The sequence below is a fragment of the Sinocyclocheilus anshuiensis genome, unplaced genomic scaffold, assembly GCF_001515605.1.
Source record: "Sinocyclocheilus anshuiensis isolate Anshui unplaced genomic scaffold, SAMN03320099.WGS_v1.1 scaffold391, whole genome shotgun sequence".
Taxonomy (NCBI): domain Eukaryota; kingdom Metazoa; phylum Chordata; class Actinopteri; order Cypriniformes; family Cyprinidae; genus Sinocyclocheilus; species Sinocyclocheilus anshuiensis.
Genome location: NW_015548229.1, coordinates 1,538,805 through 1,562,171, shown reverse-complemented (window position 1 = coordinate 1,562,171; position 23,367 = coordinate 1,538,805). Strand labels below are relative to the sequence as shown.

General features: G+C 36.0%; 2 protein-coding genes across 2 annotated transcripts in view; both read left to right on the top strand.

Moving 5' to 3' along the window:
- The window catches only part of LOC107654564 (janus kinase and microtubule-interacting protein 3-like), a 39,670-nt gene extending 19,856 nt beyond the window's left edge, over positions 1–19,814 (top strand). Inside the window, exons 7-26 of the mRNA XM_016441698.1 lie at positions 5,686–5,886; positions 9,452–9,571; positions 10,050–10,196; positions 11,332–11,463; positions 11,581–11,616; positions 11,969–12,040; positions 12,835–12,951; positions 13,026–13,154; positions 13,914–13,997; positions 15,026–15,088; positions 15,399–15,497; positions 15,630–15,728; positions 16,585–16,644; positions 16,756–16,821; positions 16,924–16,983; positions 17,136–17,213; positions 17,391–17,597; positions 17,723–17,788; positions 17,986–18,052; positions 19,177–19,814. Coding sequence (XP_016297184.1) covers positions 5,686–5,886; positions 9,452–9,571; positions 10,050–10,196; positions 11,332–11,463; positions 11,581–11,616; positions 11,969–12,040; positions 12,835–12,951; positions 13,026–13,154; positions 13,914–13,997; positions 15,026–15,088; positions 15,399–15,497; positions 15,630–15,728; positions 16,585–16,644; positions 16,756–16,821; positions 16,924–16,983; positions 17,136–17,213; positions 17,391–17,597; positions 17,723–17,788; positions 17,986–18,052; positions 19,177–19,217 — 1,944 coding nt within the window. The 3' untranslated portion in view covers positions 19,218–19,814. The remainder of the gene's footprint in view (positions 1–5,685; positions 5,887–9,451; positions 9,572–10,049; positions 10,197–11,331; positions 11,464–11,580; positions 11,617–11,968; positions 12,041–12,834; positions 12,952–13,025; positions 13,155–13,913; positions 13,998–15,025; positions 15,089–15,398; positions 15,498–15,629; positions 15,729–16,584; positions 16,645–16,755; positions 16,822–16,923; positions 16,984–17,135; positions 17,214–17,390; positions 17,598–17,722; positions 17,789–17,985; positions 18,053–19,176) is intronic.
- A 1,018-nt stretch (positions 19,815–20,832) lies between these two features.
- Positions 20,833–23,367, top strand: part of LOC107654562 (dihydropyrimidinase-related protein 4-like) — a 16,865-nt gene continuing 14,330 nt past the window's right edge. The window contains exons 1-3 of the mRNA XM_016441695.1: positions 20,833–21,393; positions 21,533–21,661; positions 22,607–23,034. Of these exons, the coding sequence (XP_016297181.1) occupies positions 22,675–23,034 (360 nt within the window). The 5' untranslated portion in view covers positions 20,833–21,393; positions 21,533–21,661; positions 22,607–22,674. The remainder of the gene's footprint in view (positions 21,394–21,532; positions 21,662–22,606; positions 23,035–23,367) is intronic.

Here is a 23,367-nt window from a genome sequence, read left to right as displayed (position 1 = left end):
TGTGCACGTTTACTGATTCAAGTCCATATTGCTGAGGCAAGCACTGTTTGTGTTACCGGCAAGACCGATGCCTCAAATCATGTGGCTGGTTGAGGAAAGGTCTGATGTTAGTTTTCTAAGCAATCAGACTTATGATTTTAATCTGGTAGAATTAAAAAGAACTTCAGAATGCATGCAACCACCCAGTAGAACTCAATAACAACCCAGCATCCGCCTAGCAACCACCCAGAGTGCCCTAGCAACCTCATAGCAACAGATATGGATAGTTGAAGGGAAGCAAAATGTCATGTCATGTCATGATGTCAGCTGAAATAATGAGACAGTAGAATGAAAGAATGAAATAGCAGAATGATGAATCACACAACATTTCCTGATTGGTCAGCTGCATTGATGACATCAGCACCAGTTGGCAGGATGCCAAGCCAGCTGTAGAAATTATCTGATGGCAGGGAGAGACACTGTGCCTGGGTGATTTTAAATGAAATATACGTTTGGATCTCGGTTAAATGAAATAATGGGATTTATTCTGGTCTGGGTTGAAGTAAAACATCAATCAAGGACAAGTATTATACGAATGTGGAAGGTCTTGCTTGTAAGTGCATTTACATGGGTTGTTGGTACACAGTCTGAGAGTGATGTGAGGAACACACTGAATACTGAAATTGTTGGGAGGGCATCTGGTGCAATCCAAAGGGCAATGCTGGACATTGAGCAGTGGATTTTTGTTATAAGTAGTGCTGAGTCTCCAGAAAATGCTTTATGAGGAGGACTCTTCATTTGTTAGACGATGCAAGTGAGAAACAGCCTACTGTTCCAAGTTAATTTCCCCATAAAGAAAACATGTATGTATGTATGTTGCACTTTATAATAATAATAAAAAGAATGTTCTTAGCATCTCGGCATGTAGTCCTTTTTTGGATACACAGCAAATGAATTTCAGTTATTGAGTTTTTGGAATCAGTTTTAACTGCGCTCTTAGCATGTGCTCTTCAATTGCATGCACAAATGCAGTGGCGCATGATGCATATTATCTCATATTAAAGCACAAATAAAACTGCGAGCATGCAATGTCGTAGTTATGTCATCAGTTAAGTCTTGAAGTTACCAAAAAGACAATTTAAGCTGCCTTAAATCTTTGAATGTTTGTGTAAGTATTTGTTATATTTGAGTCACATTTAAGAACATGTCTCTGAAATGCAGTGGTTTTCAAAACTGTCTTGGAGCAGCCCAGCACTGTCTCCCTCATCTAACACACCCGATTCAACTCCTCAGCTCATTAGACTTTAAGACCTTAAGTGGGTAAGAAAAGGTAAAGAGTTGTGAAAAAAAAAAGATGCCTGTCAGATCCGTGTCATGTTCAGCAGCGGCAGCTCTTAAATCAGCCAAAATAACCTAATAACCCAGCTGCTGTGATGTTTGTTAACCAAAGAACAAAAGAAAAAGAGGAAATAAATTACGTTTGTAGCTGTAAGGATTCATCTATGTTTAATTTAGAATTTAGTGTTTGATAACTTTATTCAATTTCTGTATATTTCCTACTTGCTGAAGGGCACAGGTAAATATGACATTTATTATAATGGGTTTATTTGAAGATTGTTTTAAGTTCACTTCAAGTCTACTAAATGTTAAAATTGATAGCTCTCGATTATACTGTAATGTTGAATGGCTAGTCAATGGTTAAATATTAGAAAAAAGTGATACTCACCTTCAGTCATATAAAAGATGCCATTAAACAAATATAAAAATATACTGTCTTTGTTGTTTCTACATAAATTTGAAGGTTGAAAATGAAATTATTGCAATATAAAAGTATATTTAAAAACTTTAATGTTAGGTGGGATTAATCAAATCCCTATTAATCATGATTTCAGAAAAATGTGCGATTAATTTTCCGTACTGCTGGTTCGTCTGGTCAGAGGAGAACTGGCCCCCCGACTGAGCCTGGTTTCTCCCAAGGTTTTTTTCTCCATTCTGTCACCGATGGCGTTTTGGTTCCTTGCCGCTGTCGCCTCTGGCTTGCTTAGTTGGGGACACTTCATTTCCAGCGATACCGTTGACTTGATTGCAAAGATACTATTTAAACTGAGCTGGATGTTGACATCGCTGAATTCAATGATGAACTGTCTTTAACTGAAAAATTAGTGTTTACTATTGTCATTTTGCATTATTGACACACTATTTTCCTAATTAATGCTGTTCAGTTGCTTTGACACAATCTGTATTGTTAAAAGCGCTATATAAATAAAGGTGACTTGACTTGACTTGACTTAATTAGTTTTTTTTTTTTTTTTATTGATTGACAGCACTAGCAAAAACATAAGCTCCGAAGACTTCCTGATCATATCATTTTTTACAGTAAGCAGCCACCTAACCACCAGTAACACCCTAGCAACCTCATAGCAACATGTTAAAAACATTCTGAATATGGCAAAACCCTGTCAACCACCCACGGTACTTAGCATCATGGCAGTCTGTTTTTACATTAGTAAACATAAGTCACATTTTTCAACAGTTTTTCTCTTCTCATTTTATACAAGGTACATTGTGTGTGTGTGTGTTTATGAATTTAATAGGTAATAATAATAGGTAAAGTAAGCACCTTAAAGTGTGTAATATCTATGCCACTAGCATTATCAGATGGAATGGCAAAACTAATAAGTTGTAAAATTAAGAAGAAAAATTGCACATCACATTTAATTTAATAAGTCATGGCAATATTAGTTTTAGTGCCTGGAAAACTTGGAGTGAGATGCCCTTCGTAGTTCAAATGTGTCAATCCTCTGCATGCAGACAGACTGTAAGTTTATTAAGCATGTGTGAGTGTGAATGGGTCGTGTTTAAAGGCTGGGTAAATAATGTTGAGTCCGTGGATAAGGGGCGTAACAGGATTAGTTTCAGAGAAGGAGACACAGTCTGACACATGAAAGAGGGACTCAGTCGTCTGAGGCATTGAGATGTCAATTAGAGACAGGCTCAGATGCTCACAAGGGAAGGTGGATTACAGCTGTCCCGTCTTTTCTGCAGAGATAGCTGTGCCTCGGCCGTTTGAGGGAGTTTGGATCAGCCTAGTGTTGTTTAGAAAGGTTTTACATCACTAAATATTCCTAGAAAAAAGTGAGCTTCCTCAGGATTTAATGTTAACAATAACACACAACACATGTTAACACTAGTCCAAAAGTGCAATCCACAATGAGTATTATCATTATTATTAGTGTTGTTGTTATATACAGTACATTCCAACCACCTCAGTTGAAATCTATGTAGAAACAGTGTATGTGTTATACTTCAACATACTGAAGAAGAAACAAAAAACTGTTTAGTCAATGAAAGTACACATCTCTTTTTTTATCTCTTTCTTTCTATCTTTCTGGTGGAAACTCATTCTCTCTGTCAGGTGACTCACATCAGCACGCCCACTGTAGGCGTTACCACGGTGATCAAAGCATCCTGCATGAATTCTCAGTGTGCGTCTATGTTTATCTGTGTTATATATATAGCACTACATGGATCGATGAGAAAATTAGGTCCTGTTCTCTTATATGGCATCCCTGCGGCTAGAGGAAGACACTTATTCAGGATAAATGCACATAACACGACACATTAGCATTTTAAACAGACTGTTTCCATGAGCTTCATGAATACGTTGATTATGATGTATGCCATTACACACGCCTCACTGTTTCCTTGGTGATTCATGTGCATGATAAATTAAATCAAGGAAAATCATCTGTGGACATTCAGTATCCGGGCTCCAGGCCAGATTGCAGGGCTCCAGACCCATGAGGGACAGACACCAACAGCAAACTCCTGACGGTGCGCTGCTTAACATGGATTTGAACACAGTGAGCAATGCTGCTCCGTGGAAATGTCCTAATATTTCAAATTTCCTTCATCAAATGGTGTTCTCGTAGGACTGTGGTTTGAATGTGAAGCCAACCAGCACATGCATTTAATTATTACATACAGTATAGGCGAGACCGGGGCTAGTTGTCACACAGAATGGCACCTTTGTTTCTGGGATGAAAATATTCTTTAGGTCTTTTGTAGATTGTATGTGTCTGTACAGAAATTGATTTTCAAAAAGAAACCTGAGAAATATTCACTGGAGTAAAAAGTGTGACAACTAGAGTTTGAACGTATTTTATCAGTCCATCAGTTCACACTTTATACTTGACAGTCAAAGATATTCAGCTAATTACCATTTCCATGCAGATTTTAGAAACTGAGATGTATAAATCTATGCAGCGTTTGAATCAGTGCATAATTAGAGCTTAATGGTTCTTTTGAACTGCTGTTCGAGGTCTGTGTGAACTATTTCTGAACTGTACATGAGGCCGTCTTTCCAATTAGGTGATTTATAAGAGATGTGATTTGTGAAAGGTCAGCCTAAAGATTTTGCATTTGCATGTTCAAATGTGAAAGGAATTGTAAAAGTGTAGTTTGCCCACAGAGAACTGAATATTACTGCAAACCTCAATAAAAGTGGAGCACAATAGATATAGTATCTATAAATTAATGTGTGTATTTGAGAGAGAGAATGCCGCGGCAGAGAAAGCAAGCAGCACAGTTCATTTCTTTGAGTGGAGCTTCTGTTGTGCTGCTGTGTATAGTTGCTGTGATGTGAATGTGAGGAGTTTATGAAATGGATTTATATGGTCGTCCTCTCACTGATACACAAGTATGATGGGATCACTTTGTCTCTAGACATGGCGTGTGTTGTGAGTGTCAGCACATATCCAATAACACAGAAGAGTCTGATTCTCAGCAGGTTGTGTAGGTGAGCAGAATCACAAGGATTTATGTTGCATTTTGACCCCTATACTTTATATCATTTATGCCGTCTAAGAAAAAAAAGACACAGAAGCTGTTACTATGGCAGTACCATTTCAAAAGGTACCAATATGTACACTTTAGGTAATAATATGCATCATTTAGGGGTCAATAAGGTACAAAATTATACCTTTTGAAAGTGTTCTTCCCCAGTGACAGCTTTTGGGGGAAAAAAATATTAAAGGCTCACAGAGCAATTTTAAATAAATAAATAGTAAATCTAATCAAACAAATTAAGCAGATTACTCCTCCTAAGTACATTAAATCAGCTTTCTGGAAAATCTGCTTTCTGTTGCTGCATTTGTTTGATTCGATTCAACTTGAGAAACTAAACCCTTAAACTAAAACCATTAAAAAAATGTTTCTTAAAATAAATGTTAACTGAAAAAATTAATAAAAACTACATTTTATGGATTTGGGGAAGATAGATAGATAGCTAGATAGATAGATAGATAGATAGATAGACAGACAGACCGATAGATAGATAGATAGATAGATAGATAGATAGATAGATAGATAGATAGATAGATAATAAAACTGACATAAAAACAAAATATATACATAAAAAAACTAAAACTAATAAAAATGACAAAAACAAAAAAAAACATGCTAAAACGAACTAAAATGAAAACGGAAAATATAAAAATAAAAACTAATTCAAAATATGAATCAAATCAATGATACTAAAATAACCCTGGACCTGCTGTGTCTGTGTTGCATTTCCTGTCTTGAGTGAACCTGGTAACTCTGAGCGTTTCCTCCTGCGGACTGCCGGTCATGTTTTATATATACTTACTACGACTGTGTCCTGTTTAAGGCAGAATGTGTGTGACTGTGCTGTGTTCTGTCCTGTAGATGGATGAGATTAAACTAAAGGAGCACGCTGTCTGTGGGCTGGAGAGAGAGCTCAGCGCTCAGGCGGGCCACACGTGGAAACTACAGCAGCAGAAACAGGCTGTAGACACTCAGCTGGCCCTGCTGCGAGACTCCAGCCCCAGACGAGAGGGCCCTTATTCACCCGCTGCAGGAGACGCAGTAGAGAACACAGCTAACCCTGTAAGCACCTCTCCTTCATTACTAAACCTCACCGCTTGCTGCACTTCTGCTTTCACTGTGCTCACCTGCTCGGATCTGTTTTCCTCAATCCAGATTTACCATAGTAAAGCGCAGCAGTCAGGTTTTAGAAAATCCCATTCATATTCTCCATAGAGAAACTGATTTTGAGCAATAACATAAAATGTTTTCAAGACAAACCTACCATGAGCTCCATAGTTATTAGGTGATGGTGTATGCTTCTTTAAAAGCCACAAGTAATTCGTGTTGATTTTTTAAAAAGTCATGCCAATTTCCTAGTAAAAAGCTGTACTAGAAAAAAACGTATGATTCTATATGTTTGGATATTATGCAATAAACTTCAGATGTAAGATCTTTTCAATGACGACTCATAGTCAAATGGTTTTATATTGTACAGTCTTTTTTTTCTTTGTGTCATGAGATTGTGGGATGAGTAGTTCATTCATTCATACTTTTGTCTTTTTTAATACTTTGCAGTTTGGTGTGTGTGTGTGTGTGTGTGTGTATATATATATATATATATATATACATATAAAAGTATTAATTTATATAATAATATAAAGAAATTAATACTTTTATTCATTGAGAACACATTTAATGGATCATAAGTGACATTACAGATATTTATAATGTTTCAAATATATGCCGTTCTTTTAAAAATTTATATTTATTAAAGAATCCTGCAAAAATGTATCACAGTTTCCACAAAACTATTAAGCAGCACAACTGTTTTCAACATTGATAAATAATAAGAAATGTATCTTGTGCAGCAAATCATCATGTTAGAATGATTTCTGAAGGATCATGTGACACTGAAGACTGGAGTAATGATGCTGGAAAAAAAAGCTTTGCATCACAGGAATAAATTACATTCTAAGATATATTCAAAAAGAAAACAGTTCTTTTAAATTGTAATAATTTTTCACAATATTACTGATTTTACCGTATTTTTTATCAAATAAATGAAGTCTTGGAATGAAGTAAGAGACTTTCAAAAGCAAACAAACAAAATCTTACTGCTGCCAAACTTTTACTGTAGCTTTAATTCAGAGTTTGTAATGTGATTCGTTTTGGAGCTGGTTGGTTTGGTTAATGGCTTATATTCTATACTGAAAACATTTTAAATGCCTCTGGAGAAATTAAATGAGAAAAATACTTACAGAAACAAGGTTGTGTAAAAGTGGTCAATGACTGTTGCACTTTACTGTTTATTAATTATCAGCTATGCTGCTATTCACAGCATCAGTCCTTGAAGAACCTCTAAAAAGATTTTTATTCCAATCCAGTGTATAAGAACATTCAGGTCGATGATCATCAAAAATTGGTCATGTGCATGTGGTAATAACTTTCCTTGCTTGATTTCAAGAGAACGAAAATGTTACAAAAGTGTGCAATATGGCCACTGAAAAGATGATTAATCGATAGGTTGGAATTAAAAATAACATTTTGTGCAGAGGTTCTGAAAGAATGTAATAGACCTGGGTTTGAGGAAGATATTAGCGGTCCAGCTGCTTGTTTCATCTGCTGGAGTAAACACAGATCTGTCCCGGGATCCTCACGCTTGACAGCACGACTCTAATGTTCTATTCTTTCCTACATCACACATTACAAGCATTAGGATCATAATTACACCTCGTAGTGCCTGCGCGAACTCCTCTATAGACATTAGTGACAGATTTTCATTATTCTTAGTGTTTTTACTCAATTAACTTTTGTTAGTAATGTTTGTATCAGAATGATCATCAAAAACAACCAAACCAAACACAACATTAATTTGGCCATCATCATGTCTTAATTGAATTTAATATTCTGCATCTAAATAAAGCATTAATAGCATGAGCTACCATATTTCTAAATGCCAAATGCCTGGCAGTTTTGGCTTTGTGCTTGTTAGGTTTGCGGGTTTACTTATTTCCCTGCACACATGATCCAAAATGTATTTAATACAACTTTATGTGCAGAGTCTCCTGCTGCGTCTTGAATAAGGGCCTGTTTAATTTGCTGTATATTCTATTTTAATTCTTTCTCTGGAGTCTAACAAAGAAACTTCTTTTTCAGTGTGTTTACATTTATGCATTTTACAGAGGATTTCATCCAAAGCAAATTAAGGATTTGTGTTTCTTGGGATTACACCATGCTTCCAGCTGAGCTACAGAAATTGCATAGGAATATATCATATGGCTTGTTTGCTGTATAACAGACTGGTGTGGTGTATCATGATATTAACTTACTGAGAGAAGCAGCGGTTTATCATTTATTACAAATGAATAGTATTTACAATTATTTAAAATATTATTACATTTTAAAATAACTGTTTCTAGTTGAATATATTTCAAAATATAATTTATTTCTGTGATGCAAAGCTGAATTTTCAGCCTCATTACTGCAGTCTTCAGTGTCACATGATCCTTCAGAAATCATTGTAATTTGCTGCTCAAGATACATTTCCTATTATTATCGGTGCTAAAAACTGTTTTTGAAGCTTAATATTTTTGTGGAAACCTTCATACTTTTTTTCAGTATTCTTCAATGAACAGAAAGTTCAAATATTATTTGAAATATAAATCTTTTGTAGCATAAATTATTTTACTGTCACTTTTGTTTAATTTAATGCATGCTTGCTGAATAAAATCATTAATTTCTTAAAAAATAATATAATTTGAGGGCTGTATAACAGACTTGTTTCACCGGTGTGGTGTAGCATGATATCAGCTGTACAAAGAGAATCAGTGTTAGTTTTAAAGCAGCTGTTTATCATTTCTGTGGCACCAAACTAATGTTTCAAAAAATTATGCCTCTTTTCCTACGAGTTTAAACTCTCGTCGGGTTGCCCATTGTTTAGTCAAATATAAACTGATATAAATATAAACATATAAAAGTAGATGTAGCTGTGAGAGGGGCCGCCCATGTAGTTTCACTCTGTCATCATGCAGCAGAAAGCAGACGGCTGAAGGTGAGAGTGTGAGTGTGATCTTTCCCACATATCACCTTCTCAGGGCTGATAAGAAACACATGGATGCACACACTTTATATTCACATGTGTGATGTATTTTTGCATCTTTATATACAAGGCTTGTTTCCCAGCAGCAGAACATCCATGTCTCTGGCTGTATTTGTGTTGCTGTTGGTTTGATGTCCACTTCTGCTGTGGTGGGGCTGCTGCTTTCATTTTCTCTGCAGGAGAAAAGATGGATTTGATCAGTGGCCTTTCAGCTCTTTGTCAGATCTGACTCTACGGTTTCTACAGTTACCTGAGATAATGGAATATTTCCTAAATACAGCAACACCAAATGGAATTGAAATAAAATAAATAAAAAAAATTATATATATCAAGACTTTAATGTTTGTCGAAGGTGTTTAAAGAAGCCTTGCAGTTTGACAGACCGAGACAGACAGACCGAGACAGACAGACAGAGACAGACGGACAGAGACACAGACAGACAGACAGACAGATAGATAGATAGATAGATAGATAGATAGATTAACATTAAAAATTATATGAATGAAGAGTGTTTTTCCAGTTACCTGCAGTTGGCTTGTTTTCCAGATGCAGCAGTTGGATGAGAAGGACGCTCGACGTTTCCAACTGAAAATCGCAGAACTGAGTGCAATTATTCGCAAACTAGAAGACCGCAATGCACTTCTGTCAGAGGAACGCAATGAACTGGTGAGTCTGTGATAGTGTTAGGGCGAAAAAATATTCTATTCTATTCTATTTGAAAGATTTATTTTATTTAGTTTTATTTTATTGTTATGCTAACAATATTTATTTATTAACATAGAACTTTCTTTTCCAAACTGTACTTGCTCTGTGCACAAGATGAGCACAAATGTAGTGTGTGTGTCTCTGAATATATGTGTATGTCTTCTGTATCATGTTTACTGAAATATCATTGAGTATTAAAGAGTATTTTTGCCTTTCTGAGTGTTATGTGATAGTGTGAATGTTCTCTGGAATGGTGGTAAGTGTCTGAGCAGTGATGAATGACTGCTCACTGAAATCAGTACTAGTACAGCGGCCTTTTATCTAAGGCAGTGATATCCATGCATTTTTAAGGGTTGAAATATTATTTAGGGTTACTGCATGCTTTTGCCACTGCAGTTTTTTTTTGTTACAATCTGTTTCTTTGTGTGTTTGTGCCCAGTTAAAGCGTCTCCGTGAAGCTGAGAGCCAGTATAAGCCGTTACTAGACAAGAAGAGACGTCTCAGCCACAAGAATGAGGAGCTGGTTCGTGCATTGAGACGCATGGAGAACAAACTGCAGTTCATCACTCAGGAGAACATCGAAATGGTAATGAAGCGAAGCAACTCACTGAACATACCTGTATTTGCATAGCATGAGCCCATTTAAATTTAGAGACTTTATTGAAAAATTTTTACATTTTATATAGTGAAAAAAACAAATGGTGACCAGTTAAATCTCTTAAAATGCTGATTTAAAAAAAACAGTTCATTGATTGTTCATTGGGGTCAGTAAGTTTATTTATTTATTTAGTTATTTAGTTGTAAGTTTCTTAAGCTCACCAAGGCTGCATTAATTTAATCAAAAATGCAAATACAGTAATATTGTGAAATAGTATTACAATTTTAAACAATGGTTTCCTAATTTAATATATTTTAAAATAGAATTTATTTCTGTCATGGAAAAGCTGAATTTTCAGCATCATTACTCCAGTCTTCAGTGTCACATGATCCTTATAATATCAAGAAACGTTTCTTATTATTATCAATGTTGAAAACAGCTGCGCTGATTAATATTTTAGTAGAAACCATAATACTTCCAGGATTCTTTGATGAATATAAGGTTTAAAAAAACAGCATTTATTTCAATCGACCTCAACTTTTCCTGAAGGCATCAGTGTTTTTTTTGCTAATGCAGTTTTATTGTTTGTATTAAATAAATGCACCTGCTTTTGAACAGATCAGAATTATTCCTATTGGAAATTACAGTAAATGCATGATGGGGAGGCTGGTAGAGCCTGGTCTGCATTGATCAATTTATATCCAACAACTGCTGCACTGTCATTAGACATAATTGGCCATTTCCAGCTCAGACACACTACTATTATTTAGATTTTTGATTCCCTAGACAAAAGGAGCATCCATCTGCCTATTCTACTGCATAAACCTATATATGTTTATATATGTTTGATACTGAAGTAGTCTTTTCAGGTGAACTTCACACTATTTGAGATAAAACATTAGCTTTGAATCCTGAAGCATCTTTATGTAACATGGCCATGTCTGCATGTAAACAATTTGTTAGTTGAGCCGTTCAGCATCCAGGAAGTACCCAGCCTTGTTACTGCTCATGTTTGAATGATCTGATCATTGTGACAACTCATCAGACATGAGTAATTATCTGTCAGCAGTCTCTGTGCACACATCCGGTCACTTGACGTGAAGAATGAGGTTTTATTTTGCAGCGAGAGAAGGCTGGGACGATACGGCGGCCCAGTTCTTTGAACGATCTGGATCAGAGTCAAGAGGAAAGAGAGATCGAGTTTCTCAGACTACAAGTGCTGGAACAACAGAACATAATCGACGATCTGTCCAAGGTATCAGTATATCTTCTCACATGGATGCACAAAAAAAGTAAGCCACAATTAGATAATTATAATTATATGTGCAAACTGTGTCTTGCTGTTCTCTGATCGGCCTGTTTTAATTTCCAGGCGCTGGAAACCACTGGATACGTGAAGAGTGTGATAGTGAGTCATTTTGCCTCTGGGTAATATTCACACTGTGAACTGCTAAAATATGTTTTTGCATATGAGTGCAGTACATGTTACCTAACAAGACCCAGATGAAAATGGAAATGCAGAAATATCTGTTTTTTCAAAGGGTGAATGAAATTAGCAGCTGAAATGAGTGAGTAATGTACTGTATGTGATGTTCAGACATAATGTAAATACAGTTGCATGCATGCATTTCTTTCTTTCTGTAAAACTGGAAGTGTAGTGGAAACAGCACCTTGTACTTTATAGAAATTAGATGTACATGTATGATTATGAATTATGAATCTGATGCAAGTTAATGTGTTTTGTTCTTTAATGTAATCAGGAGAGAGACATGCTGCTGAGATACAGGAGACAGGACAGCCTACGCAGGAAGAAGCCCTTCAGAACCTGTAGGGTACGCAGACATCAGGACTGAACTACACATGCACATTTCCTTGTCAAACACACTTTCAGCAAAAAATAAAATAATTACGTTATTATTTTACATTACTGCATAATGTAATGTCTCATTCTTATATACTATTTACATTGAATGTACGTTACATTATTCTTAATTATGCATTTTTAGATTAATTATGCATTCATACTGTGTATATAATATTTGCTTTAAATATTGTATTATTTTATTTTTTATTTGCTTACATTTTATTTAGTTTTGATAATCATATCCTTTGAATAATTTCATGCATTCATTTTATAATAATATTTTATGTATGAAATATTTACTTTAAAATATTCTATTGTTTTAGGTTTTTGTTTATATTTTATGAACTGATTGATATCATTTATGCATTTGAAGTGCATTTATTTTTATATTAATACTAAAAATGATAATTATAATTATTATATAATGTTGTATTTTTTTTATTAAACACCGCTGTATTGATGAATCCTGGTGATGTCTTTTTAAAAATATATTAATTTACGCAACAATTAACATTAACCCTGTGATTTCTCGCAGAAACTATCAAGAAATATTTAGATGATGTTTAATATGAAGAATATAAGCCCATTTCCTCCGTTAGAATTTGTTGAACTATTTTTAATTTAATTTAGAATTTTTTTAATTATCGTTTATTTTTTATTTTATTTTTATTATTTTTTATTTTTCCTTATCTTCTGTATATTTAAACTTATATGGCTCAAAAAGGTTTTTAAAACAAAATCTCTCTCTCGTTCTCTCCATAGCCGGTGGTGGAGACGTTTTTTGGCTATGATGAGGAAGGCTCTATAGACTCGGACGGCTCCTCTATTTCCTACCACACGGACCGAACGCCCTGCACACCAGACGATGACCTCGAAGAGGTGCGTGTGTGTTTGGCTGTGTTTCTGAGTGCCTGTAAACTATAACCGTAAACTTGTCATCTCCCTGTGCTCAGGGAATGCTTAAGGAGGAGACAGAGCTGCGCTTCCGTCAGCTGACGATGGAGTATCAGGCTCTTCAGCGAGCTTACGCGCTCCTGCAGGAGCAGGTGGGAGGAACATTTGATGCAGAGAAAGAGGTCAAGGTAAATCATTTAAACATCCCAGCCATTAAATATTTATATATTCACTCTCTTAACAATAACAACATCTCAGCTCAGATGGCTGTATAGTTCCTCATATGAATATGATTCTTTTTGCAATATTACACCGTGTCATAACCAAACACAATGCAGTGTGTCAAGCTTTAAAAGCTTTTTGACCACGACGAGTGACGGGACATTTTGTCAGTCACTTGGTCTCCACTTCTGTAATAATATCCCTTTGGTACACAAAACTTCACAAAACCTTTGTATTTTTCTCTTCCCAAAACTTTCCTAATTTAACTTTTAAAGACAAAAAATATTTTTTTTTTTAAAAACCGTTAACGTCACCATGAAATCAAAATAGACCCCATTTACTTTAAGCATGTTTTCGATGTTATTGTGAATGATTCATTAATGCACATTATTCTAAAGAACAAAGTAACTGTCAAGTAAATGTCATCAAAATGACATATTTCTGTGACATCATAAATTTCATCTTTTCTTTCAACCCTTTTCCTCCAATCACCTTGCAACATTCTGACAACGCCCACTTTTCACAAATCAAATCAATTCCTGAAAAACAACATTAAGTCCCGCCCTACATTTGTTTCCTAATTAAATATAATAATATACTCAGAAATACGCAAAAATAAAATTGGTTTACAAATGGTTTACATTTCTTTTTTTTCTGTCTGTTTTTTTTTTCTTTCTTTCTCTCTTTATAGATGTGCAAATATTACAATTGTTTGTCTGTTTTAGACTCGAGAGCAGCTTCAGGCCGAACTGATCCGGTACCAGACCAGAATAGAAGACCTGGAGTGTGTTCTAAGTCATCAGGGACAGGTAAAACACCTGCATTAGTACTGTTAGAACTGTTGTGCTTGTATAATTCCATTTAAGAAATAGTTCACCCCAAAAAAAATGTACTTACCCCTCAGGTCATCCAAGATGTAGATTAGTTTTCTTCATCGGAACATCATTTGGAGAAATGCAGCATTACATCACTTGCTCACCAGTGGATCCTCTGCAGTGAATGGGTGCCGTCATAATGAGAGTACAAACAGCTGATAAAATCATCACAATAATCCACAAGTGATGAATTTGTTTTTTACACTCAACTTTTCAGTTCACAAGACGTTAACTGATGTACTGGAGTGGTGTGGATTACTTGTGGATTATTGTGATGTTTTTATCAGCTGTTTGAACTCTCATTCTGACGGCACCCATTCACTGCAGATGATCCATTACTGAGCAAGTTATGTAACAAATGTGTTCAGATGAAGAAACAAACTCATCCACATCTTGGATGGCCTTTCAGCAAAATGATGATAACAGTTTAAAACACCTTTTCCACATATGCACAGTTTCTTGGAGACTTTCCCGTTCGGTTGCATGTGGAAACACAATAGTTGCATCAAAGCTCTTGGAATATAATACAAAGAAAACCAAACATTTGCTGTGGAACTTTTGGACCCCATTGAAATAAGTGTAATTTGATCAGAGATGATGAATATGTCTTACAGTGACTTTCCAGCAGTCTTTGACTCGGCTTAGTTTTTATATATATTTTTTTTTTTTCCAACTCAGGGCCACTTATAGTCTAAATCAAGGTTTTTTATATGGCAACACACACACATGATGACAACCCTAAAACCCTAATCCCATATATTCCCTCAGTGACGAGAATGTGAGCATGGTCATAAATCAGTCTGAGCTGTGAGGGTTACGTGCGCGGCTGAAATTGCTCTGGGATCAGAGATGCACTGAAGGAGAATGAGTCTGGGAGATTGATGGAGAAGATTTTGCATGCAAAGATCTGCTAACGTCTAATTATTCAAATCATTTGCATTCATATTATATGCATTTTTCAGGATATGAAGTGGATTGAGGAGAAACAAGCTCTGTACAAACGCAACCAAGAGCTTGTAGAAAAGGTGGGTGACGTTCATGTTCATTAGACTGATGGAAGACGAACATCACAATCAGAGCGCAGGTTTTCTTTTGTTTCAAATGTTTCTATTAATAACACAGTTTAAGTTTTTAAAGTCTGACCTGTATGACTTTGGAAAACTTGGTGTATAGACAAAAAAACGCTTCTTTATTCAAGATACAATGGCGCCAAATTATAGGATTGGCCCAAAAACGACCCTCTATCAGTAGTTCAACAGTGGTTTTAATTTATTTCATGAAGCCGATTTCAGGCAATGAATTTTTTAACCCACACTTTGTGTTTTTTGTTCCCAGATTAAAAATATGGAGACAGAGGAGACGCGACTGAAAAATGAAATTCAGGATGCAAAAGATCAAAACGAACTCCTGGAGTTCAGAATTCTTGAACTTGAAGTGAGTCTGACTGAAGATTTTTCTACTCCAAAATCTGTCATGTGTTTGCAACCGTTTCAGACACGGATTTAAACTTCTGGAGCAGAGGAATTGGTCAGTGAGAATAATAATGATGCTCTTTTGTTTCTTCAGGAAAGAGAGAGAAGATCTCCAGCCATAAACTTCCAGAACATCCATTTTGCTGAGGGCATGAGTCCCCTACAGATGTACTGTGAGGAAGAGGGTGTTACTGTGAGTTACCCTGAACCATATGCCTCATGTCTCTATAGCAAGGGTGCCCAAACTCGGTCCTGGGGGGCCGGTGTCCTGCAGAGTTTAGCTCCAACTTGCTTCAACACACCTGCCTTCAAGTTTCTAGTATGCCTATAAGAGCTTGATTAGCTGGTTCAGGTGTGTTTAATTGGGGTTGGAGCTAAACTCTTCAGGACACCGGCCCTCCAGGACCGAGTTTGGGCACCCCTGCTCTATAGAGAGACCCCGGTCTCGTGCTAGTTGTCACACAGGGGAAGTAACTATAATTTACTTTTAATAATTTTTGTAATAATGAATGATCAAGTTGGGGGCAAGTACAATAACAAAAAGTATTTTTATACATTCATTAATTAAAAGTTTTGCTAGCAAAAATAATGTTTTAATATCTTACCTTATGTTTTCATATATAACAGATTTCAAATACAGATATGTTGTATATATCTTACAGATTAACAGCTGATTCCTTTTGTGACAACTTACCCCACATAGCTTGACAACACTATTATGATATTTAAAGATATCATAATATATTTTAAGTTAACGTTTATCTAAAAATCCAGACTTTGATGAAAAGCAGTGGCACAGAAAACAACACCTGCTGTAGGTATTTGACTAGATTTTCATTCTGTTAACGTTATTGTTGAATTTTATCACACATATCAGCTGAGAAATCATTTTTTTCAATTTAGTTTTTTCAATTTAGTTTTTCAGATGGAACTGATATCAGACCAAACACTTAACAGACTGTCAGTGATCCAGCACAGATCTAATCTGCTGATGTCTGGAGGAGGATTCGTGGTTTAATATCTCAATAAAAGTCTTTCTCACACCACAGGACATTGTGATCACAGAGCTGATGAAGAAACTCGATATTCTGGGGGATAACGCCGTAAGTGTATGTTGATTTCATATGTAAATGTGTGTGTTTACACATGCCTGGGTGTGTTTGGTACACATGCGTATCTCTGTCATTGATGTCTCTCTTTTCATTGGATGACACGCACAGAATCTGACCAATGAGGAGCAAGTGGTGGTTATTCATGCAAGAACAGTATTAACGTTAGCAGAGAAGGTATGATCCATGCGTCTTTTTAAAATTACTGTTATTTCATGTTAATTTCATGCTGTTTTAATGATGTTTTTATGTGTCTTTTGATGTCTCTGTTGTGTCCAGTGGTTAGAGCAAATCGAAGTCACCAAATCAGCGTTACAGCAGAAAATGCTATATATAATGGTCCTAACAACAGACTTATTTTTAATTGAATATTTTTATATAATTTAAATTATATAATAATAATAATAATCTCTCTAATATATGCAGGATGACATTTGTTAATGTGTTTTTACATCAAAACAATTATTTTCTCATGCCATTTTCCTCCAAAGGAGCTGTTTAGCAAACAAAAAGGATATTTAGATGAGGAATTAGACTACAGAAAGCAGTCTTTGGACCATGCACGTAAGGTAAGGACTGTGCATCATGTTTTAGAGATCACACATGGCCAATAATCCATATGGTTTCTTCTCAAGCACTGCTGAGGAGTTTTACTCTATTATGAGATGCCGTTCTGTCCTCCTGTGCCCCCTGGTGGTGGTGAATGCATGTCATCTCTGGCCCACACCCCTCTGTGTTTCTCTCAGCGTATCCTTGAGTTAGAGGCGATGCTGTTTGACGCCTTGCAGCGGGAGGAGACGGGTGGGAAGGTGTCCGAGCTGCTGACCGAGCAGGACCGTGATTCGCTGAGAGAGGCTGTGGATCAGTGGAAGAGGCAGGTCTTGAGTGAATTACGAGAGAGAGATGCGCAGATACTCAGAGAGAGGATGGAACTGCTACAACATGCTCAAGCGGTATATACATCTATAAAACATGAGAAACAGAAGTGAAAGAGTTCATGCTTATTTCTATTGCAACGTATATGTATAATATTGGCCATTTGTTACTGTTGATTGATCTGTTTTTCTCATCCCATCAGAGGATAAAAGAGCTTGAAGAATGGATAGAGGCACAGAAACGACAGATCAAGGAACTAGAAGAAAAGGTAATCATATAGATCACTCATCTATCATTTTCTGTCAAGGTCAGTACAATCATCTCCAATAATAATATTTTGATCTCAGCCTAAATGTAATGTTTATTTTATTCTCTCCTCTTTGTTCCATTGTGTTGGTGTTTTTTTTGTCTTTTGTTTTTGTTCCCATGTTCAGTTTTTATTTTTATTTTTATTTTTTTCTTTAGCCTTCATTCTTTGGTCGTAGCTCTTCCAGAAAGCAGGAAACGGTGCCATGTGGCTCAGTGGACTCCGGTAGTACATGATAACTTCATACACACTAGATTATAAGAATAAATATTCTATTTCACTTTTCTCTTCGTCCACTTAAAAGAACATTGTGGCTGAAATTGCAAAAATATTCCACCAAATCATAATAAACTAGAATAAGAAGGTTTGCCAAGACAGACTTTGAATGTTGGTACTAAATGTTTACAACATTTTGAAGGCTGTACAGTAGTGATGGGAGGTTCGGATCATTTTATTGACTCTCTCGTTCGATCTCGTTCATCAAAATGAACGAATCTTTATTCAAGTCATTGCGTTCATTGAAGTGACTTTAAATGTTATACTTTTACCAGCCAAATTCCCCAAACACATCCACCTACGCAATCTTGATCATATTCCAAATTAAGAAATCTCCATAATGCAGCCAATGATAATTTACAGGGAACATAAATAATTACTTTACCTTCCGAGTCTTTTGTTCATTTGTCACGTGACAGACGCAATGAACGAATCGTTCATGAATGACCCATCACAATTATACAGTACAAGTCTCATGTAGTGTGAGGACAATATAAAAAGATTTGAAGACTGAATGTTAAAAGCTTTGTGTTATTTGTTATACACTACCGTTCAAAAGTTTTTGGGTCAGCACGATTTATTTATTTATTTTTTCAGAAATGAATACATTTATTCAGCAATGATGCATAAAATTATCAAAAGTGGCGGTAAAGACATTTATAAAGTTACAAAATATTTCTATTTCAAACAAATGCTGTTCTTTTGAACTTTCTATTCTTTAAAAAAATCATGAAAAAAATACATGTACAAAAAGAATCCTGAAAATAATGCAAAATATGAAGCAGCGCTTCCTGAAGGATCATGTGACACTGAAGACTGGAGTAATGATGCTGAAAATTCAGCTTTGCATCACAGAAATAAATTGCATTTTAAAATATATTATAGAAAACAGTTATTTAAAACTATAATAATATTTCACAATAATACTATTTTTACTGTATTTTTGATCAAATAAATGCAGCCTTGGTTAACATTAGAGACGGCTTTCAAAAATATATTAAAAAACAAATATCTTACAGATAGATAGATCCAGATGTCACCAGGTTTTAAGTGTAAATGTTGTTTTTGTTTAGCTCACAGGCCTCAAGTGTTCTTCTGTACCAGAGGAGGGTGACACACGTCATCAGGGGTCCCAGCGATCTCTTCTGCGCTGATACGAGACTTCAAACTGTTCACGTCAACTCTGGAACATGGACATGGAATATGGTACTCTCTATCTTGTGGACTAAAACTGTTTTTATCCTCCTGACCTTTTGAACTTTGCTTTGTGTGACCTCTGTGTGTGTGGAATTTAAGGACTCTTAAATTGAAACGCTCTCCTTTCCCTGCTGAGCAGGTGGTGCTGGAGGCTGCTTCCCTTTGGAAGCCTGATGGAATGAGAGGTGTTACGTTCAAATCCTTCCTCCCACTGTTTACACTCACTCTGCTTCGGTTCTGGTGGTACAGTGCGTCTGGTGTTTGCGTGGTGGCGCTCGCCCGCTCCTGTGCATTGAGAGAAATGGAACTGAAAGTTTAATCCTGGAATTAAAATTATGTTTTCTAATGTACAGGAGCAGTGTTTCAAATAAATTTCTCAGAGGAAGACTGGAAAACTAAGAGGATGTTTCTGCGTCTTTTACTGTTCATTGAAAAGAAAGCGGCACAGTGGATTCTGAGGTACAGAAGTTTTGATTCTGAACAGAAACTCAATGTAAGGTAAGCTTGATTTGTTCATGCTTTGAAAATGGTTCGCAATTAAACATTTAGTACATAATATTTATGATATTTTCAAAAACAGAGTAATTCAAAGTTATTTTTCTAGATTTCTTTCAAAATTAAGGGTTAGGAAATATGAATGAATAGAAATGCATAGGCTGTATATAGTAATACTTTAAAATAGTAATACTAATGAATAGCAATAATACAAATTTTTAAATAATAATAATAGTATAAAGATACTATATATGCTATATGTATATAGTATCCACCTGTTGCTTTGGTCTTCATCAACAGCCGCTTGCGCCTGAGTGACTGGAGTGACTGACAGCAGCTGGAGATCATGCATCGGTGCTCTAATGCTATTCCTGCAGCTCCCGGATGTGCAAAGGCGAATTTTCTGTCGAATTTTAACCACTGAATTTGTGGAAGCGAATTTGGAAAGTCAAATAAAATGGACCGAAATTTGAATTTGAATATTATACATCGTATTTTTAAACAGATTTAATATTTTGGAAGTGAATTCTGGAAGGTGAATATGAATCATTGAATTTTTAATTATGAAAATGTGTGTGAAATATTTTGAATTAAAATATTCACAGCTTAAATAAACAACTATGTTAAATTTCAGGACCTAAAAATGCAAGCCCTGAAAATACAAGGCATTAAAATGCAAGCACTGTTAATGCAATGCATTATTTTTTCAGTTAGTGCTATTAAATGTGCTTTTTTGTTTCAAAGACATATGGCATTATTTTTCTTCCATAGTTTTAGTTAAGGAGGACTCTGATGGTCTTTAATGTCAGCAGCAGTTCCGTCAGTAGAGGGCGCTACCGAGCAGTTTATAATTTAAAATTATAAGGGTATTTGACACATTTGCAACACTGTATTGGAAAGTCTGAGTTGTCAGAATTTCTAGAGACATATTTTAGTGTCTAGCAGTACATATTAAGAGGTTACTAAAGAAGTTTTAAATCAATAGTGAGGTCTTGCACACACCTTGAGCGGGTTTTTTTCTTTTCTTTTTTAAGAAACTTAACTAATAGAAATTCAACATGTTTTGAACCTCATATTCTTTCCTGTCTGGTAAAATTCAGCTCTGGTATGGACGAGAGTGATAGTGAAGGTGGAGAGGAGATAGTGGTAGAATCTAGGTTTTCTGCCTCCGGCTGGTTCTTCCATCTCACTCTGTTACATCTGCAACTAAGAAATGCCACAGCCTTACAATCAAAGAGAAACCCAGGAAGCGGAAGGCTCTGGAATATGGGCTGCAGCTCACAGATACCCGGGAGTCCTTTGTGTTTTCAGAAATAAGGAAATGAAAATCTTTTACGATCACGGCCTTTGAAGGTTCTGCTTAACTACAAAACATGCAATAAAACCCATTTTATTATGGAAATAAACAACAAGTTTAGTTTTACTCACACATGCACGATGCTGCTAAAATTGGTTATGAATTTATGATTGATTTTGTCTGTTACTGTTGGTGCTTTTATTGCTTTCACAGTGTCATTGCACAGTTATTGATGATATAATGTATAGATCTGTTTAGATTCCGCACGTGTAAGAAGTGGTGAGATCATCTCTCTGGTCAGGTATGAATGGAAATGAATCATGTATCTTATATTAGATGAAATGCAAGCCCTCTTTCCTCAGGCTATTGTTAGACTGCAGCTATTGTGCTTTTATATGATCCATTCTGGCTGTAAAGTGTTTTAACGCATTCACTCCCAGAGGCATTCAGCATATGGGGCAGGAGTCCTCTCCTTTGGGCACATCTTCAAGCCTCCAGATGGACTTTCCCAGATCTCCACATGCGCAGATGAGACCAGACACACTGTAAACGACATCTGCAAGCACTTGGTGTGTTTAGCGTCTGCCTGTTTAACATGAATTGCAACACTTCTTCCTAATGCAACCCATTAGCTCATTTTTGAAGGCATTGCTTGTCAAAACAATAGTTTTAAATTGCACCTTCTATATGCATTGCATTATAAACAGTAGGCCAGCTGTGAATCAGTCATATAAATATATTGCACTTAAACATACAATTGCTTAAAAAAAAGGATTGAAAGAAAATATTTAGAAATGCTTATAATGTATGCACCATTATTATCATTGTTATTGGTGGTGTATGAAAATCATACACAATATGAATTCCTTAAAGTGGTATATGGTGCTGACTTCTACTTTTGTATATGATTTTCATAGAGCACAAAATAAATAAGAGTGCTCTGAAATCTATATGAAAATGTATTTGAAATATTTTGAATGCAAGGTCAGTATGTCAAGATATGTCAATTTAGGACATGGCATTTTTATATCATTCTTATATTTTATATCACTGTACATGCAGTTTTCATGACCTCATATTAATTTATATTTGTACAAATGATAAAATAATCAACATTAAAATATTTGTTATACAAAAGACCAAGATAGTCAGACAGACATGGATGGATGATGGATGGATGGATGGATAGATAGATAGATAGATAGATAGATAGATAGATAGATACTTGTTGACTCTTGACTTTAAAGCCAACTTAAAAGTAGAGGAATATTGTTATGTATTCTACCCTTCTCACACTTACTCTTTTGTGAATGAGATTATCTAAAGAGTCAGATTCAGAAACAGGACTTTGTATTGATTCTCTCTGATTGACTCTCTCTGATGACTGTTTGTAAAACAATCGAGTTACCTTAATCTTGAGAGAGCTCATGTCTTTCCTAATCCAGTGAGTGGAGGATTTCAGCACCATGCCTCTCTGGACAGCTCCTATAACAGCACCTGTCTGTCTCTCACAGTGGAAGTGTGTCTCTGGAATACCAGCCCAAAGATTCCTCAAACAAGCTTCCCATTTCTTCTGTGAGCCATGGCTGAGAGAAGACTCCTTCCCCAGGACGATGACCAGGGTTCCCTGCTGTCCAGACTGGGCACCGAGAGCCCTAAACCCCGGGTGAAGTTAGGAGGGATGTTCTGCAACATCGAAGGAGCATTTGAGAATAAAACCTTGAATTTTGAGTCGTACAGCCCCAGTTCTGCCAGGAGAAACCCTCGGGGACGAGTGGACGATCAGAGGGACAATTTCAGCGACACGTCGAGCATGAGTGATTTCAGCAGCGTGAGTCAAACGGCTCCGTGCCGAACGCAGCCCACCCCGTCCTGCAGTTCACAGGGTCAGACCCTCGTTTACCCCACCGGACCCGATCGAGCGCATAACGGGCGACGAGAGGTAATCACTTCTGTTTCAACTATCCCTGTGTTATTGTGTATATCATAAGCGCTCACTACAGTTTAAATTATACTTACCTGGTAGCTGTTTAATTCCGGTTTACATCGTGTTTGTGTCAAAGTTTTATATAAAATAAAAAAAAGCAAGTGAAACTTGTAATTTGTCATAAAAAGATCACAGGAGACATGCTAATTGTGTATATAGATACGCACAGATACATACATATAGTAATGTATATGTGAGTGTATGTAGCCTATATATGTTTGCATATACAGTGGGTACGGAAAGTATTCAGACCCCCTTCAATTTTTCACTCTTTGTTATATTGCAGCC